Source organism: Lutra lutra, chromosome 16 (assembly GCF_902655055.1).
Source record: "Lutra lutra chromosome 16, mLutLut1.2, whole genome shotgun sequence".
Taxonomy (NCBI): domain Eukaryota; kingdom Metazoa; phylum Chordata; class Mammalia; order Carnivora; family Mustelidae; genus Lutra; species Lutra lutra.
In genome coordinates, this window is record NC_062293.1 from 24,863,815 (window position 1) to 24,882,437 (window position 18,623).

An 18,623-nucleotide genomic window follows, 5' to 3' on the forward strand; every position below is an offset into this window, starting at 1 on the left:
TTAATCCTGAGTCCCTGATTGTTCTCCAAGCTCCACTGCTGGGCTCTCCACATGCTGCCCCACACGGTCGGTCATCCTTCTCGGACTCACCTCCTTCCGTATTACCAGATGTCACCTCCAGTGGTTTCAGCAGGGCAAAAGGGGAGGGAGGAGAAGCCAAGGAGAAATCACGGAGAATCATCTGGTGAGAAAGGCCTTCGGATGAGTGACACCACCATTCCCTCAGTCATCCCAGACAGAAACTTGAAGTCGTGTGTGATATTTCCTTCCCATCCTGCCAACATTCAAGCAATCTCTAAGCCCTGAAAATGTTACCTCTTAATTATCTCTCCAACTCATCACCTCCTCTCCATCCTGACTCCACTTCCCCAACTCAGGCCCTGATCACGTCTGAATGTCTGCATCCCGGTGATTCCCCTTTCTCTGGGAACTGCCCTTATCGGGGTGACCTAAAAGTCAGCAGGGAAGGGAATTCCTTCCTCTCTGATCCTGGAAAGCAATTCAGCTTCTGGTCAGATGATCAAGGTCTTAGAGGCCAACCGAAGGACTGGAAGAGACAAGGACATCTGGGGAGAGCTATGTGGCTGGTCCCCTTAGGGTGAGTTCAGAGACTGAAAATATTCAAGTGTCATGAATAGGTTTACCAGAAGGCTGCCCCTGCAGAAGAAGTTCTTTTTTTTTTTTTCTTAAAGATTTATTTATTTATTTGACAGACAGAGATCACAAGTAGGCAGAGAGGCAGGCAGAGAGAAAGGGGGAAGCAGGGTCCCTGCTGAGCAGAAAGCCCCATGCGGGGCTCAATCCCAGGACTCTGGGATCATAACCCGAACTGAAGGCAGAGACTTTAACCCACTGAGCCACTCAGGCGCCCCAGCAAAAGTTCTTGATAAAACCTGGACAAGGTGACCCCTGGGTTGACTGGCAGTCATGAAACAAAGCAACAGAGAGGCAGAAACAGAGGTTCTGCAGAAGCGGAACAGTCAAGGCTTTCTTGACAGGTCTGTCAGTGAGCCAGTGATGGTGACAACCCTGAGCCCCTCTTGCAATCCAGACCTCAAGGACAACCAGCCAGTTCTCTGGTGGCAGATCAATAGAGGGGACAGAGTCACTGGAGTAGGGATTTACTCAGGATTCAGATTTGTATTCCTTGTCATGTTTCTGTCAGTGCTACTGTCTATGGATTTATGAAATGTCTTCTAGGTGGCCATGGTGTCCTAGACGTACTAACTCCACATAGAAGCCCTTCCCTGGGGACACCTGGGTGGCTCAGTCAGTTGAGCGTCTTACTTTGTCTTAGGTCATGGGTCACGATCTCAGGGTCCTGGGATTGGGCCCTGTGTGGTGGTCCCTGCTGAGCATGGGGCTCCCCTCTGAGTGCGGGACTCCCCACTCAGCTTGTCTCTCTGTCCCTCCCCCTTCTTGTTCTCTCTCAAATAAATAAAATCTTTTTTTTAAAGATTTTTATATATTTATTTTTTAATTTTTTAAGACTTTATGCATTTATTATTTTTTCAATTTAATTTATTTATTTGACAGAGACAGACAGAGACACAAGCAAGGGGAGCGGCAAGCAGAAGGAGAGGGAGAAGCAGGCTCCCGGCTGAGCAGGGAGCTTGATGTGGGGCTCGATCCCAGGACCGCAGGATCATGACCTGAGCTGAAGGCAGATGCTTAACTGACTGATCCACCCAGGCGCCCAAACAAAATCTTTTTTTAAAAAAGAAGCCCTTCCCTGAAAAATAAGTAAGACACTAAGTGGAATGTGGGTCCTAGAACAGAACAATGATGCCTAGTGAAAACATGAGGGAAATCCAAGTTGCAGTCTGGACTTGAGTTCTGGTATCAGCCCAATGTTAATTTCCTCGCCTTACTACAAGGATGTGGTTTTATGAAACATTAACGTCGGGGGAAGCTGGGTGAGAGGGATACGGGAACCCCCTGTCCTAGCTTTGCAACTTCTCTGTAAATCTAAGGCAAGGGGTCAGTGCTGATGAGATTTGCTGACCTCACCATGAGTCCATCATCTGGGAGCCGCTGACGAAGGACTGGCCCGGCCAAGCCCCAGTGGGGTGCCGACTAGGAAACACTTTGCAAAGATGAGGGGCTATTGTCCAAGTGAAGCTGCTGCGTGCTCCGTGCTCCATAGCGAAACACGAACAACACATGGTGCTTCTCTTTGTCAGGTATGAACCCCCCCATCTCTGCAACAGGGGTGGGGCCGGACGGCTTAGATGACACCTGGGACCTGCTCTCAGCATCATAACTGGGGCCGCTGAATTGGCTCCCGCACAGGACTGGGCACCCAGGGAGGGAATGTGGCCCCCTGGGGCCATGATAATTCCTCTGGGGCAGAAGCTCAGGTTGCCTTCAGCCATTTGAGGCTCCTTTGGGCATGAGCGAAACAGAAGAGGGGTTCAGGGTGTTGGGCTGATGACTGACTTTGGGGCTTAGGGGTCCTGTGACTGTTACCCACCTTGGGGTGGACGGAAAGGGTATGGGAGGAGCCAACAGAAGGCCCAGAGCATCTCTGGGCACCATGCACTGAGAAAAGGCAAGCAGAAGCTGTTCCTGTAAGCAGAGCCCCATCCAGGGTTCAGACCCCTCAGGAATAATGGTGTCCCCACAGGGTCAAGGAGTCCCAACAGCGCGATACCACCTGGAGGGAGCAGAACAAGGACTGGTAGGTGGGAGGAGGAAAGAAGCGGTAGTCTTGTGGCCTGTAGCCCACACCTGCTTTTCCTTTTTTTTTTTTTTTAAAGATTTTATTTATTTATTTGAGAGAGAGACAGTGAGAGAGAGCATGAGCGAGGAGAAGGTCAGAGGGAGAAGCAGACTCCCCGTGGAGCTGGGAGCCCGATGCGGGACTCGATCCCGGGACTCCGGGATCATGACCTGAGCCGAAGGCAGTCATCCAACCAACTGAGCCACCCAGGCGTCCCCCTTTTTTTTTTTTTTTTTAAGATTTTTATTATTTGTGAGAGAGAGAGAGAGAAAGAGTGCACGAGGACAAGCAGGGGGAGCGGCAGTGGCAGTTCCTGGCTGGGTGAGGAGCCCCATGCAGGACTTGATCCCAGGATCCTGGGATCATAACCTGAGCCGCTAAGGCAGATGCTTAACCCACTGAGCCACCCAGGCGTCCCCTGGTTTTCCTTTCTTACAGCTAGAGCCATATGGAATGTTTACTATTTTATTTTTCAAAGGTTTTATTTATTTATTTGACAGAGAGAGCGCACAAGCAGGGGGAGAAGAAGCAGACGGGGAGGGAGAGACAGATTCCTTGCTGAGCAGGGAGCCAGATGAGGGCTTGATTCCAAGACCTGAGATCAGGACCTGAACTGAAAGCAGAAACTTAAGCGACTAAGCGACTGAGCCACCCAGGTGCCCCACCCTTCCATCTTAAAAAAAAAAAAAAAAAAAAAAAAAAAGAATTACTGTATTTAAATCTTCTCTTTCTCATTCCTCTTCTTTTCCCTCTCAAGTATAATGAGATTGGCTGAATCTATTTGAGGTTGCAGAAAGGTGAGTTGAGGGTCAGGATGGAATTTTTGGGAGGGAGTTGGGAAAGGAGCAGACACTTCCCCGGAAAGCCTGGATTCTGACCAGTGGCCCATGACCTCCCCAGCAGGCCCAGGGCATATATCACAGTATTATGTTTAGTTTCACACACTTGCCATCTATCTAATCATCTCCCAAGCCAGAAGCTCATCATCCCTGATGACTCCTCTCTCCCTCACCCATCACTCAGTGAGATGTCAACATCTGAAAACTTCATTTCCCAAAGAACTCCTCACCCCACCTCCTGATCCAGACTTAAGACGGCCTCCCCCAAGCTAATGATCATCTCCTTAAGTGTCTCTCTGCCTCCATTCTTTCTCCTTTTAATCTCCTCAAAAGCCAGTTTCCTTCTAGAATGCAAACATTGCCAACTGACTCCTAGCAGATGAAGGGGGATGACAGAAGACCCCTGTGCTTATCTCCAACCCCACCTTCTCTAGCAAGGATCTAGATCTGGCCCTCCAAAGATCTAGGTCTCTCCCTGGACAGTCCACTCTAACCTTGTTGGTGTTTGATTTCAAACCCTGGTTCCTACATCTTTCCCTCCTCCTATCTATACCTCTGTTGATATGACCACTTCAACCAGATTTGCCACACATCCATCCATTTACAACTTCAGTGTTTAGGATTTGGCTCTGGATATCACCTCCTTCTAGAGGCTTTTACTGGTTCTCCCTCCCAGGATGCAACTCACCCATCTGGTTGGTTGCCCTCCTCTCCCCACCAAGTCTTTGCCCTGAAAGCATTGTATCATGTGAGTCCTTCTGACTTGGTTTTTGAATGTAGGTGAGGTTTGGTGGGCTGAGGTCCGGAGCCAACGACCAAGAAAGAACTCTTGAGACGTCTTTGGTGCAAAATGGTGGTTTTATTAAAGCACGGGGACAGGGCCCATGGGCAGAAAGAGCTGCTGGCCCAGGGTTGTGAGGGGTGGCGGGACTTGGGAACTGGGGGTAAGGAAAAAACAAGGTTTTCAAAAGAATTTTTGTGTGCTAGAGAGGACCTACAAGATATGGGAGGCCTTGCCATTGTCAGGTAAATGTTGTTTCTCCTTCTAGGAAAGCATTGACAGTAAGACAGTTGGAGTTTCCTTCTGGAAGTTAGGTTTTTGGTAAGAATGCTTTTTTTTTTTTTACCCCTGGTAAATCGCTAAGATATTTGTAAACCAAGGGAGACTCCTATCTTGCAGGGCTGTGATCCCTAAGAAAGTAACTATTTGTTTTTCCTTTCCTTTGCTTTAGGGCAGCGGGAATGTCACACAGATCCCACCTGGGGGAGGGCGATGCGGGGTTACGGGGTGTCAGCTTATGCCCTGTTCTCAGCTTGCCCTTGCCTTCTGTGCCCTCATCACTTCTGTGGTTCCATAAAACCATAATCTCCTTGCTGACAAGGCCCAGGAATCCGTGTCCTCCTTAGCCAGGAGCCAGCCTCCCTCCTGCTCATCAAATCCTGTCCCTTGGCTGCTTCATGCCTGTCGCGGCAGGTGGAGAACACAGTTCTTAACTGAGTTCACGGGGGTCCTTTAAGGCTTCGCGCATCTCCCTCTTGGGCCTCTGTGTGCCCCGTTCCTCCCCACGGCCCGCTGGCTGCAACAGTTCCCTCGGACCTTGCCCATGGCCCTGGGTGTCTGTCTGCCATGTGGCCCACGCCACTGATGGTCCTTTCTGCACAGAAGTGCTTACTGACCTCACTGCCAACTCTGTTCCCGCCGTGTCAGCACTGCTACTCTGCCCTCCCCAGTGCCCAGCACGCAACAGACACCCCACAACATTAAATAGAGCGTGACCTCATGACATCACAAACTCTTTTTGTCCTCAGGCCCTCTGGGGCGATCTAAGTGACTAGGAGGAAGACCACAGGGTTAGACATAAGATGGGGAAGAAGGGCCCCCCCACTCTGGCCCTCCACCAAACGACTATGAATAGGAATGCTGGTTCCTAGGAAGAGAGTGGCGGGAAAGACGGGAGGACTATAGGGAGGGGTCAGCGTCTCTAAGGATGCTGTCTGGGGTCCCAGGGCGTGGCGGGCTCTTCGGACCCCACCATGGAATGTGCCACAACTGCTGAGCCAGAGTAGCTGTCCTCGAGAGCCTCCAAGGGGAGCCCGCAGTGACCCAGGTGTGGGGGTGGAGAGCTAAGGGCAGGAGTGGGGCAAGGCTCCCCAGTGCATGGGCTGGGGGTCTCCTCCTGCTGTGGCTGAGAGAGGGTGGAGAGTGTCCCCCCACCCCTGGGGCCCTGGGTTCCTGGGGAAGAGCGGGGTTGAGCAGGGACAGACGGTCGGGGTGGGGCGGCGTCCAGGGCCCTCAGCTTAGGGTGCAGCCACCTTTCTCCTTGAAGGGATTCTTGTCCTCAGGGATGCCTTTGAGGAGAGGGTCGTTTCCTGCTTCAGCCTCCACGTAATCCTTGATTTCCTTTCCCGTCTTGGAAATCTGTGAGAAAACAAAGGTTCCAGCCCTAGTTCATCTGTGGGCATCCACGATTTGCTCGGTGTAAGAAAACAGGTCCTGGACTGGGTGGGGACGGAGGCTGGAGAGGAGAGAGAGAGGCAGGCGGTGGGTGGGGGGTGAGGTCTCACCTCCAAGGGGCGCTGGGCTGGGCACACTGTGGGGCTCGCTCCTGGCACCCCCGCGGGGCTCAACCCCAGCCTCCCTCTGCGGCCTCCCCTGGCCCAGAGGCAAACCTCCCTCTCCTGCCACTTGTGCTGCTCTCTCCAGCGGCCTCCCTCCCCCTTGGGGCTCCAGCTCTGTGAGGACCCCGATGTGATGGAGAACAGGGGCAGGGAAGGGAAGAGGGGGCTCACCAGACTCCTTGGGTTCTTGATTTCCTTCCTCAGCTGTTCTACCTCCATCTTCAGGAGCTCCTTCTCGCTGAGCTCCTGGGCCATCCTGCTCCAGAGAGACCTGCTTCCAGAAAGGATCCCGCATCTGGGATGGCAGATGCCCTGGGCTCCCCTGGGCTCCCTCCCGCACGCTCCACACCTCAGCTTCCACCCACTTCCCTGCGCAGCCCCTCACTTCACACCACCATGAGACCCGGCTCTGGAGGAGAGGATGCCCCCAGTCTGATGGGGGAGTCACAGACTCTGCCCTCGGAGTAGTCTCTGTCTAGGGATGAAACAGGAATCAGTGTGGAGAAGAAAGAGAAAAGAAGTCTCTTTCAGTGAATAAGATTCGGGAAGCCAGGTTATTGTTCCACATAATGGCACAGGTAGAAGTTTTCAGGAAACAGCGGATCCTGTCAAGGAAGAGTGTACCATAGTGGTTAAGAGAAAGGCTCTGGAGCCATCAGATTCCACTTCTGATCCTGGTTCTGGCCCCTTCCAAGCTGTGAGGCTTAGGCAAGTCACTCAGCCTCCTTGAGTCTTAGTGTCTCTGTCTGTAAAATGGGTATAATAACAGTACCTACTTTGTGTGATTTTTGTGAGTCCTAAGAAAATAATGCATATAAAATACTTTAACCCTCTGTATGGCACATAATGAATAATAATAATATTATTTTTATTGTTACAGTTATTGATATCATCATCATCATGAGGACAAGGTTATCAGGAAGGCCTGCTGGCTGCCCGATTTTAATAATTCTGAGACTAAATCCCAACCCAGTGCAACCTCAGCCCCTCTCACCTGCCAAGAAAGAGTTTGCACTTCAAGTCACTGGTCCCCGACTCAGGCAAGATGATGTCTGAGCTTCCCAGCTCCTCAGCTTCTGAAAGTCTTCAGATAAAGCAGATGGTTTAAAAGCCAAAATCTCTGATGCCTAAGCTGATCATGGGCTCAAGGTTCTAAGCCCATCCGCTGGCCTGAGCCTCCAAGTCCCTACTGCCACTGGAGCAGATACCCTGCCCCTACACCTGGCTCGCTCCTTTTGAGACCCCTCTGGCTTCTAGCCAGTTCTCACCCTCAACCTGACACGCTCCCCTCCCCGTGCCTTGTCTCCCAAGCCCTCCCCTCTGCTACCTCTGAGCCTGCGCTGAGACCGTTCTCCACGAAGCAAGTCCTAGACCAGCTCCTAACTTCCCTCAACCAAGAAGCCTTGGTATCTCCCACTGAAACCCCGTGATTACACCTTCCAAGCTTCTCCTAGTTCAATCTTTATTCAATAAAAATGGACTCCTCACTTAGGATGCTGGGCCTGTCAACCCTTGGGGCCATGGCCACCTCCAATGGCTGTGTCCATGCTTCTTGGCGTCAACGCCTCCTTCTGAGCCTTGCCCTCACCAATCACCTAACACAGGGCCCATATCCTCATACCTCTCTCCATCTCCTTCCAGCACCACCCACGGGCTCTGCTGTTTAATAGACACTGAGTTCCTGCTCAGGCTGACAGCTGCCCCATGGCAAGGGGACGTCCCTAGAAGCAGATGCCTAAGAGATCAATATGGTTGGTAAGGGATCCTCTTTTTGTCCTGTCTCTAGGTTCACAGGAGGGGCTCTGGAAGAGGCTGGGAGGAGGCCTGGAGCCCACCCTGACTCCCCCGCTCCAGGGTCCAAGTCCCACTCACAACTGGAAGCGCTAAGAATTGAAGAGCCTGGAGGGTCCTAGTCCAGCTGTCCTGTAAAAGCAGGATAGGAGAGCTCAGACCTCTAGAGGCCAGCTTGGTGCTCTGTCTGCCGCTGTTTCCTAAGACCGGCCAGTTAACCTGGAACTTGAACCTGGTGCTTCTCAAAGCCAATTCCTTCCTGTTGTCTAATCTGAAACCCCCATGCTCTGGCTGGGCTTACCTCCATCAGGACAGAGCATGCGCACCGGGGCTTCTCCACGCACAACCCCTCGGAGGTTTGCTAACACTTCTCAGGGGACCTCTGGATGTGTCTTCCTGGTGTCTGAGCCGATTCCTCTTGCGGCTGCATTGGCTGGTTTCCATTGTTGCTGGGCCACCCTCCAGTCCCCAGCGCCCCTGGTCTCCATATCCTATCCACCCTCCACTCCCCGGGCCCTGGGTGACTCATCCCTGAGCTTCCCAAGGAAGCCCCCACCCTCTGCCCTTTCCTCCCCTTCCATGAGTGGAAAATCCACCTCCCCCTCCCATCCCAAGCAGGCCAGCCTCCTTCCTCCTCAGTCTCCCAACCCATCCCCTGCCCCCCACCCGGCCCCCGCCCCACCAAACAGTTTCCTCTCCAGACCCAGGGAGCAATCACAGCGCCCCGACCTTGACTTCCTCTGCTGGGAAGGGATTGCCGGGCTGGGGCCCCCAGAGGGGCCCCTGGCTTCCCCCTTCCTCTGGGCAGGGGGCAGAGAGGCACGGGTCCAGGGAGCGGAGACTGACTTCCTCTTGTCCCGGAATGAGCCTGCCTGCCCTTTGCAAGCAGGTTTGGGTCTCTCACGGAGAGGAAACCAAAAGCAGTGGGGTGGGGTTGGGGGAGGCCAAGCGACCAATCAAGAGCAGGGTGAGGCACAAAACCGGCGGGCTCCCTGGGGAGGCAGCCAGAGGCAGGGGGGCCATGGCAGAGCTGCAGCAGCTACAGGAGTTCGAGATCCCCACGGGCCGGGAGGCCCTGCGGGGCAACCACAGCTCCCTGCTGAGGGTCGCAGACTACTGCGTGGACAACTACGTGCAGGTAGGCCAAGCGGCCCCCGCCATGACACCCTGGCCCCTGGGAGCCCACCTCCCAGGCAGGACCGTGGGAGCCATCCTGACAGGTGCTTATTCTGGGCCCGCCTGGGAAATCCTTCACCCCAGGACTTGGCTTCATTCCGGTCCCCCCAGACTTCGGCCCCGACCCCATGCTACCCAGCCCCATCATGCCCCTTCCCTCTCCCAGAGCCTCAGAGATGCCCAGGCACGCAGCGCTGTTCCATCCTGTTAGCGGGCCTCACACCACCTACATCTCCTTCCTGGGTCCCGCTCGGGGTGCAGAGGCCCCTGATTTGTCTTACACAAATGCTGGCCTCATCATTCCATTTGCAGGCTGACTCGAGGTGAGACTTGCGAACTTCCCAAACAATGTCACAAACTGGAGAGGGACCAGGGAGAGAATTGTTTCCCTGATCTTTGCGCGACAGTGGAGAGACATCAGACGAGGCTGGGTCTGGCACAGAGGCAGGGGGAAGGACTACATGATTGCTGAGAACAGTTCACCAGCAAAAGATGGCAACCATGGCGTTTTAGAACAGTCTTCTAATTTTTTTTTTAAAGGTTTTATTTGTTTGAGGGAGAGAGAGTGCAAGTGAGCGCAAGCGGGAGGGAGGAGCAGGGGGAGAGGGAGAAGCAGACTCCCCGCTGAGCAGGGAGCCCCATGCGGACTCCATCCAGAAACCTGGGATTGGGGAGCCTGGGATTGGGATTGTGACATGGGCTGAAGGCAGATGCTCAACCGAACGAGCCACCCAGGCGCCCAGAACAGTCTCCTAAGTTGTATAGTTGTTCTAGGACCTTGAACACGATTTCCGGAACAAGGAAAGATTGAGCACCTCTGTTTTTTCATTAATCCTCATAAGCGCCTTATGAGGACAAGTATTATTATTCCTCGTTCGTAGATGAAGAACCCGCAGCGAGGGGAAGCCAGATGACTCGTCCAAGGTCACACGGCTTAGCCTTGGCAGAGCTGCTGCTGACTTCTTCTTTTTTTTTAAATGCTGGCTAAGTCAGCCATTCTGGTTTTTTTTGTTTGTTTGTTTTGTTTTTTTGTAAGATTTATTTATTTATTTATTTGACACAGAGAGAGAGATCACAAGTAGGCAGAGAGGTAGGGGGAAGCAGGCCCTCTGCTGAGCAGAGAGCCCAATACAGGGCTTGATCCCAGGACCCTGAGATCATGACCTGAGCCTAAGGCAGAGGCTTAACCCACTGAGCCACCCAGGCACCCCAGCCTGCTGACTTCTGAAACTAGGCTCTCTCCTCTCCACCTTTCCCCTTCCCTGACATGCCCTAGGACTTAAGGACAGTTTCTTTGCACTGGCATGCCCAGGGACCTCCCGGCTCAGTAAGAGCATTGAAAAAAATAATGAAACTAGCAAGTGCTTCTGGGAAAATGACAGATGAAAGAGAGTCAGTGATGATACCAGTGAGAATGTTCTGCCCTTTTCCTTTGGGCAGGTATGTTGCCCAGATGGCCTCTTGTAGTGTTCCCCCAAGTCCTGAGAGGGGAGAACCACTCCCACTCCACAGCCAGGGAGCTGAAGTTCACCCAGACCCACTCCCTTTCCCAACGTCTCTGAGCTGGTGGCAGAATTGGGATTCGAACCCAGAACTCTGACTCTGGAGCCCAACCCCAAACCTCTAGTTGAATAACTGCTGTTCGTGTAGATGTTGAGTAACCCGCTTGTGGATGAGATGGACCTGGCTTGTAAGCCTGCTGGGTTCTCAGGGAGCAGCAAAGCAGGCTTCTCCTACGGACAAGGAGAGAAGCGGTTTTGTGCACGCAGGATTTGGGGTCCCTAAGACCTGAGTCCGGTTGCCAACTTGGCCTCCTAGCAACTACAGGACCCACGGCAAGGAGGGTCACCTCACCTCTGATGCTTACACCTTCTCAGGGGGCTCACGTGGGTTAAACTCGAGAAGGTGTTAAAGCAGATAACCCAGTGCCTGTCCCTTAGGAGGGGCGGGATGCATGGAAACTATTACTGTTACTGCCATCATCATCATCACCATCATCTTCCGTCGGAAGGATGAAAGGCACATAGAGATAATGAAAGTCAATTCTAGCAAGGCGAGGCGGCCCTTGCAAAAACATGCATGTCAGATTCCCCGGGCTCCTGCTTCCTTCATGTGGAACACTAACTAATTGACCTTAGTTACCTTTCCCGGCCTCTCTGAGGATCCCCGTCTGGGGAGCAAATGCCTACAAAGGGTTTGGATGACTTCTCAGCACCATCCTTAAACAAGGCCTGGTTCCCACGCCCTCCACCTCTCCCCCACCCCCTCCTTCCACCCCAACCAGGTGTCAGGAAACCCATGGGGAATGGGGGGAGGGCGGGCTGGGGTCGACAGCAGAGTTCACAGTCAGAGTCCACTGAGTTTACAGACAAGGTAATTTGCATGGCAAATAAGCAGTGAGCCATGACAATGGATCTCACACCTTTGTACCTCCCAACCTAACTCGGGGCCAAGCCCCAAACCAGGGGCCAGTAGGTACCCACCCGGCTCCAGCCTCCCATAGCTGGGCCCAAGCAGACATGCAGACATTCTCCTGTCTGGGCTGACAGCTCCACATGGCAGGCCAAACAGGGGACAGTGATGGTGAGGTGAGCTGGGAAATCTGGGTGCAGACCAAAGGAGGAGTGAGTGGTCACTAGCCTGTTCTGGGCCTTCGTGTCCTTGCCTACTAAAAAAAGATCTTGAGCTAGAACAAGACTTCCCTCTCCTTTCTGGTTTAAACATCCTGGGTTGATTTCTTTGCCTTTTCAAGGCTCTTGGTTACATATGCGGATGAGATGTAAATCACATGCAAATGAGCATCCAGCTGTTGGAGCAAAAAGGCAAGGAAGGGCTGCCCAGAAGGTTCTGGGTCTGCCCTTTGACTCCAGCCTGGCTCAGGCTCCTTTGGAGGCACCCTGCCCTGAGAGGTTCCAGGTCTGCTCTCTGTAGGATAGGCCTTGGGGAGAACCTAGGGGCCTTTCACAAGGAGACCATGTGGTGCAGCCCTGCCTGTCTATGTGTGGGCCTGGCCCAGACTTGCCCTGGACTCACTCCTATACCCCCTAGAGAAGGCTACAGGCTAAATGGCAGCACCTCCATGATCCGACCTGAGATGAGGAAGCTGCCTGGGGAACCAAATGACCAGAGGAGCTTTGCTCTAGACCCATGGTTTTATCTGGAACTGAAAAAACAAAAACCAAAAAAACAAAAAAAAACTTCTTCTGTCTTCAGCCATTCCCTGCCCACCCTCCCACCACTGACTCCCAGTGTGACTCTGGCCAGCATCTGGCACAGTGCCTGGTGTACAGTAAGGAGATGCCCAGCAAGTGTGTGGGTTCATATTCAATTCATTAATTAACTCATAAATGCATATTTATTAAATATTGTCTGTGTTTTGGGCACTCTTCCAGGGTAGATACAGAATAAGATAGGTTCTCTGCCCTCCCAGTGCTTACATGTTAGTCTGTGGGGAGAAATAGATAATGAAGTAAACAGATAATTTCCGATAGGTAGTGCTAAGTTCTATGAGGACAAGAGAACAGGGTAAACATGGTAGAGAGTCAATACAGAAGTAGGCTAGGAGAATCTTAGGGTGGTGATGAAATGTGTCTCTGAGGAGCTGAGACTTAATAATAAGGTTTCTAGAAAGAAGTACAGCAAGTGCAAAGGTCCTGAGGTAGAAACAATCTTAGCTTGATCCGACAACAGGAATCTAATGGCCACTGTGCCTGGAGGGGAATGAGAGGGAGTGGTAGAGGAGAGCCAGCCAGCCCTGTGGGGCCCTATATAGGTCATGGCTGGAAGTCTGGATTATATTCTCAGCGTATTGGGAAGCTACTGGAAGGAATGAATCAAGTCACACTTCTCTGGGCCTCAATTTCCTAATCTGGTAAAATGGACTAGACCATTGTTTCCTAAACACTGCTCTGCAGACTGGAGAAAGACAGGAGCACAAGAGTCCCCTGGGGGGTTTTTAAAGGCATAGATTCATCAACCTCACTCCCCAGGGGATTCTGGTTAGAGGGTCTGGGATAGGGGGGCTGCCATCAATTGGTTTATTTTTATTTTTATTTTTATTTTTATTTTTAATTTTTTATTTTTTAAAGATTTTATTTATTTATTTGACAGAGAGAGATCACAAGTAGACAGAGAGGCAGGCAGAGAGAGAGAGGGAAGCAGGCTCCCCGCTGAGCAGAGAGCCCGATGCGGGACTCGATCCCAGGACCCTGAGATCATGACCTGAGCCGAAGGCAGTGGCTTTAACCCACTGAGCCACTCAGGCGCCCCAATTGGTTTATTTTTAAATTTGAAAGTACGCTCTCCTCTTTCCTTTCTACTATTCATCCTTTATTCCCAAAGGTCCCCTGGAGGTAGTGGGGTCAATCTGCAGCTTGAGTCTTGCAGCAGGGAGATCTTTCCTTCCCCTGGCACCCCCATTCCTCAGGGTAACAGATTTGCCCTCCTAATGTTCCCAGGTCCCTCTCAGGGAAACCACATCAAACATCTGGAGTTAGCGCTTTCTCCCAGTTCAGCCCCCACGCTCTTCCTCTCCCATCCTACCCACCCAGCCGGTGATCTAGTGAGCCAGGCTGGCCTCCCACCAGAGCTGTGTGTATTTCAGGCCACAGACAAGCGGAAAGCACTGGAGGAGACCATGGCCTTTACCACCCAGGCACTGGCCAGCGTGGCCTACCAAGTCGGCAGTCTGGCAGGACACACTCTGCGGATGCTGGACCTACAGGCGGCCTCGCTGCGGCATGTGGAAGCCCGTGTGAACACGCTGGGCCAGGTGAGGGCTGGAGGAGGGCTTCTTGCCCTGGCTGCCCGTCCTTAGTCTTCGTCCCCACTGGGTCGTGTCCTTGGGCAAAAAGTTCTTTCCTGCCTTCCTCCAAATGCTTGCACTTCCCAAGGGTTTTGAGCCTCCTTATCTCTGTGGCATTTCCCTGTGCTAAGCCGTGCTGCCCTGCCAGACTAGGAACTCCTTGAAGGCAGTCCTTTTCCTTTCTGACTTCCATCTGAATTCTATCCTGCCTGATACAGCAGAATTTACCAACCGCGGAGGCTGCTAGAACAGGAAAGAGGCAAATGGATCTTGTTCCCCGCTAAACACAGTCAGTGACTTAATCAGTGTCCTCGTCCCAGAGCGTGTGTGTGCCTGGCAAGGTCATCTTCAGCCCTAAAGGCACCACGCCATGCCCTCCACCCGCCCCACCCGCCCCCCTGCTCGCTCCCCACCCATCTAGCGCACACACGCCCTCCTCCTTCCTTCCTGGATCCTTGGCTGAGGACTTGCCCCATCCACCACGTGCACCCATCCCCAACACAGGGGCCTGGCCCGCACATCCCTGGCGTGTTCACTGTGGGCGGGGCCTTTTCCTCTCGCCCCAGCAGACCGGAGTTCCCACCCTCTCACGTGGGAGTCTCCCCACGTGACATTCCAAGAGATGGTGAATTCACAGCTTTGTCCCTGCCAGAGAGATAGGCTCTCTGGCCATCAGGCTCTGCCACCCTCCACGTTATCCACCTCCGCCTCACAGCCAACCCAGTGTAGCCCCGGCAACCCCAGGGAGCGGTGTTTTCTCTTTTCCTCTGGTTCCTGCTCAGCTAATAATAACCCTCATTCTCTTCCACGAGGAAGTTGCTCCAAAGTGGTCCCATCCTCCCCTGGCAAATTCTTTTCCCAAACACCGAGTGACCCCGGGGGCAGCATTTACTCTTTCTCTGGACCTCACAGCCTCCCCTGGCCCCTAACCTCCCATCCCAAAGTCTCTATCCTCTTCCTCTGGTTAGAGGAAGGGCGCGGTACAGAGCCTGGCCCACTGTCACCTCAAACCCTGTCGTGGCAGATGGTGAACATGCACATGGAGAAGGTGGCCCGAAGGGAGATCGGCACCTTGGCCACGGTCCAGCGGCTGCCCCCTGGCCAGAAAGTCATTGCCCCCGACAGCCTCCCACCCCTCACGCCCTACTACAGGAGACCCCTCAACTTTGGCTGCCTGGATGACATTGGCCATGGGATCAAGGTAGGGAGAGGGGCCCTCCTCCTGCCCACAACCCACCGTCGTCTCCTTTTCAAGGCTCCTTTCACCCCAGGTCCCCAGTTCTCTTCCCCATCTACATCCCTGTGTGTCCCAACCTGCCGCCCTCATCTTTCCTGACTCCCCGGAAGCCATCACCCTAAGCAGACCCCTCCTCTCCAAGCCTCCCTCCTTGAAGGTCCTTCCTGACCCCTTCCCCCTCCACAGCCAGCCTTGACCGTGTCCTCCGCTGAGGGTGCATCTGAGCAGCCCCTTCCGTGGGGGCTGGGTGCATGTGAAGGGGAAGAGGGGAAGGGGCGGTGTCAGGGTGTGCATGAGAATGGCTCCCCAGCCGCAGAAGGGCAACTTCCTCTGTCTGGAGGTTTGAGGTCACCGCACTGAGCGCTCACCCCAGAGCTGCTTGCTGTTGTGTGGGAACAGATGGGGGTGCAGCCACTCAAAGGGGGCCTGGTGAGGACAGGGGAGCAAGACACTGCCATTTCCTTCTCCCTGAGAGGTGGGAGAGGACACTCCCCCAATCCCATTTCCTCAGTTCCCCCTTGCCAACTTTCCAGATTAGATTAAAGCTCCCCCGGGTCTAACTGATCCCTGGAAACCCTTCCTGTCCCGCAACATCCAGACCACACCCCCTCCTTCAGGCACCAGTAAGTTCTCATTCCCCAGCTTCTATTCTTTATGACTCCACTGGGGTCCCTCTTATCTTGTGCCCAGTGGAGGTTAGTGGAGGACAGCATTCCCCATGTGCCCCACGCTGGGGGCACCCCACCAGTTACAGATGCGTTCCCTGCCTGTGGGCTTGGCCTGGCCATTTGAGCATTTTGAAAGCTCTGGCCCTCTCTGTCCAGAGCTGGTTCTGCAGGCCCATCAAAATGGCAGGTGGGGAAAAAAAAATAAATGGCAGGTGGGCTCTTTCTAAGTGTGATGGTCCTCTCCCCCCTCCCCCCACCTCCTCAGCCCCGAGTTCGGGTTGGGGTCTATCAGAATTAGAGATCACCAAGCTGGCCATGGAGATGCTTTGGGCCCGAGGTGCGGCTGCTAGGCCCTGCAGAGGAAGTGGCCTTCAGACCGTGTCTGCTTCAGGTTTCCGCAGCGCCTGCGGCCTGGGGGGGGGGGGGGGGGGACCAGAGGCTCCGGGCCCCGGAGAGCGGGAGGCTGTGGGGTGGGGTGGGGTGGGAGAGGGGGCTGGGGAGTGGAAGTGGGAACTTGCTGTCCCTGCTCTCTCCCTCTCAGTTCTCCGCCGCCCCTCCCTTGTTTCCTTTGTGGGACCACGGGGACTGGGGGGGGGGGGAGTCATAGACATCACTCTAGCCCCCTGCTCCGCCGCAGGATCTGACCACGCAGCTGTCGCGGACCGGGACCCTCTCGCGAAAGAGCATCAAGGCGCCTGCCACGCCGGCCTCCGCCACCCTGGGGTGAGACCTTGCGATCCTGAAACTTTCCTCCCCCACTTTCAACGCAGAGAAGCCAAACTTCCTCCTCCCCGCACCTGACCCCTGCTGCCGAAGCCTTACTTCCCCCAACTGACGACACCCCGCGCCTTTTCTCCCCTCCCTCCTCAGGAGGCCACCCCGGATCCCTGAGCCGGTGCTGCTCCCCGTGGTGCCCGAGGGCAAACTCTCCGCCGCCTCCTCCGCCTCTTCCCTGGCCTCGGCAGGGTGAGCCCCAAGAGTCCAAGTTGGGGGGGTGTTGAGGGGGCCTCCTGCCAGTTGTCAGGGTGACTGCTAGGGTCGGGAGGACTCTCATCACAGGCCTGGGGCGCACGACTGTGGGGGCGGGGCCAGTGGGGGGGGATGCTGAGTTAAGGAAGTGTCCCCCAACCTTGCCGAGCCCCGCTTTCTCTGGTCTTCAGCAGCGGCGAAGGCGTCGGTGGGGTCTCCACGACCAAGGGGCAGGCAGCACCCCCACCCCCACCTCTCCCCAGCCCCCCGGCCCCACCCCCTCCACCAGCCTCCGAGGTCTTCCTGCCGCCCCCTCTGCTGGAGGAAGTGTCCCTGCCCCTGCCGGGTAAGGAGCTCCGCCCTCTCCTGGCTCTATCGCGGGGTCTCTTCTCACCTCCCTACCCTCTCCCTCTCCCTCCTGTCGGCCCGCCTCGTCCCAGGTAGGGGGTAACCGGAGAGGAAGGGGCCAAAGTGGGCTAACAACTTAGCGCCTGCTTTCTGCCAGGTTCTGTGTTCAAGTTTCTCATCCATTTTCGCACTTGAACTTTAACAACCCTAAGAGGATCTTCACACACTGATTTAACAGCCGGAAGCGGCTGGCAGGTCCAATTGACTTGCCAGAGGGTACTCAGCTAAGTGGCAGTGCCTCACTAGCCCACATTGCTCAACATTTGTGTGTTTGCTGAGAAGTTCTAGAAGCATCATGGCGGAGGCCAGGATGGGCGGGGGTTGGAGAAAGATTACAGAAAATCGGTAGATGCCGGCGCGCCCACTGAACAGCAAAGTTTCTGGGGGGCCATGGGAGGGGGTCCCCTGTGCCACATCTGCAGGCTCTCCCTTTTCCCTCCCAGCACCAGAGTTGCCTCCGCCCCCGGATCTAGATGAATTGGGGCTGCCACCTCTGCCCCCACCAGACTTCGGCCCTGAAGAGCCTAGTTGGGTTCCTGCTTCCTACCTGGAGAAAGGTACCTGACTCCTGGGACTAGGGATGCCCCCCACCCCCGCTTCTACTCTAGAATCTGCAAAGACATGAACCTGTTACACACACACCTATTTTCTAATGAACTGACCAAATATTCATCCAGGAGTGGTGAATGAAGCCAGAAAGACAGGCAGCTGACCTGGCAGAGTATTACTAAACTGGGGAGGGGGTCCCAAGAGCTTTGGAGCCCCACTCCCTGCAGCCGGGATTCCCCTTAGATGTTTCCTGGCATCCCCATGGTAGGGTGGGAGGCACGTCTCATGGAAACCCTTCCTCCCATCCCACAGTGGTGACACTGTACCCATACACCCGCCAGAAGGACAACGAGCTCTCCTTCACCGAGGGGACCATCATCTGCATCACGCGCCGCTACTCAGATGGCTGGTGTGAGGGCGTCAGCTCGGAGGGGACTGGATTCTTCCCAGGGAACTACGTGCTGCCCAGCTGCTGACAGCCTGCGGCTCTCTGAGCTCCCGACCCAGGCACAGCCCTCATCGAGCCCCTGGAGCTCCAGTACAAAGCCAGTTCCACGGTCAAGGCTGGACTAGGCATGCCCACCTCTTGGCCTGGGAGCTGGGTCTGTCCCTTCCCCTCATTTTGGTGGGAAGGGGGCTCTGGGGAGAGGATGTACCCAAAGGCCTGCTGTGGACGGGAAAGAACTGGAGGCCAAAGAGTTTGGTGATCTTGCCCCCAGAGGATCTCCCCCCCGCCTCAGTCCACGCAGGATGGGGTCTCCAGCTACAAATGTCCACTTCGAATAAAACTCTGATGACCTCCTTGGTGATTGCCCTGCAGGGCTAGGGGGCCAGAGAGAGA

General features: G+C 54.5%; 2 protein-coding genes and 1 long non-coding RNA gene across 13 annotated transcripts; 2 read left to right on the forward strand and 1 right to left on the reverse strand.

The window, feature by feature from the left end:
• The first annotated feature begins 1,715 nt into the window (after positions 1-1,715).
• On the forward strand, positions 1,716-4,666 carry LOC125086933 (uncharacterized). The gene is made up of 3 exons (XR_007123310.1): positions 1,716-2,183; positions 3,480-3,519; positions 4,611-4,666. It is a non-coding gene; the product is annotated as an uncharacterized LOC125086933 (long non-coding RNA).
• Positions 4,665-8,832, reverse strand: GNGT2 (G protein subunit gamma transducin 2). Of its 11 annotated transcripts, none has more exons than XM_047706624.1 (5): positions 8,273-8,694; positions 7,175-7,264; positions 6,566-6,651; positions 6,352-6,451; positions 4,665-5,980 (listed from the first exon to the last, which is right to left on the reverse strand). In XM_047706624.1, exons 4-5 carry the CDS (start codon positions 6,433-6,435, stop codon positions 5,855-5,857), a joined length of 210 nt encoding a protein of 69 aa, XP_047562580.1. In that variant the 5' UTR covers positions 6,436-6,451; positions 6,566-6,651; positions 7,175-7,264; positions 8,273-8,694; the 3' UTR covers positions 4,665-5,854. The 11 variants fall into 11 exon arrangements, 6 of the variants coding, with proteins under 6 accessions (XP_047562580.1, XP_047562579.1, XP_047562577.1 ...); XM_047706623.1 differs by having other exon boundaries at positions 6,566-6,655; XM_047706621.1 differs by having other exon boundaries at positions 6,566-6,926.
• On the forward strand, positions 8,704-18,623 carry ABI3 (ABI family member 3). Its single transcript, XM_047706619.1, has 8 exons — positions 8,704-9,109; positions 13,751-13,918; positions 14,976-15,152; positions 16,494-16,579; positions 16,727-16,822; positions 17,017-17,171; positions 17,677-17,790; positions 18,095-18,623. The coding sequence occupies exons 1-8, from the start codon at positions 8,834-8,836 to the stop codon at positions 18,256-18,258; spliced, it is 1,236 nt and encodes a 411-aa protein (XP_047562575.1). The 5' UTR covers positions 8,704-8,833; the 3' UTR covers positions 18,259-18,623.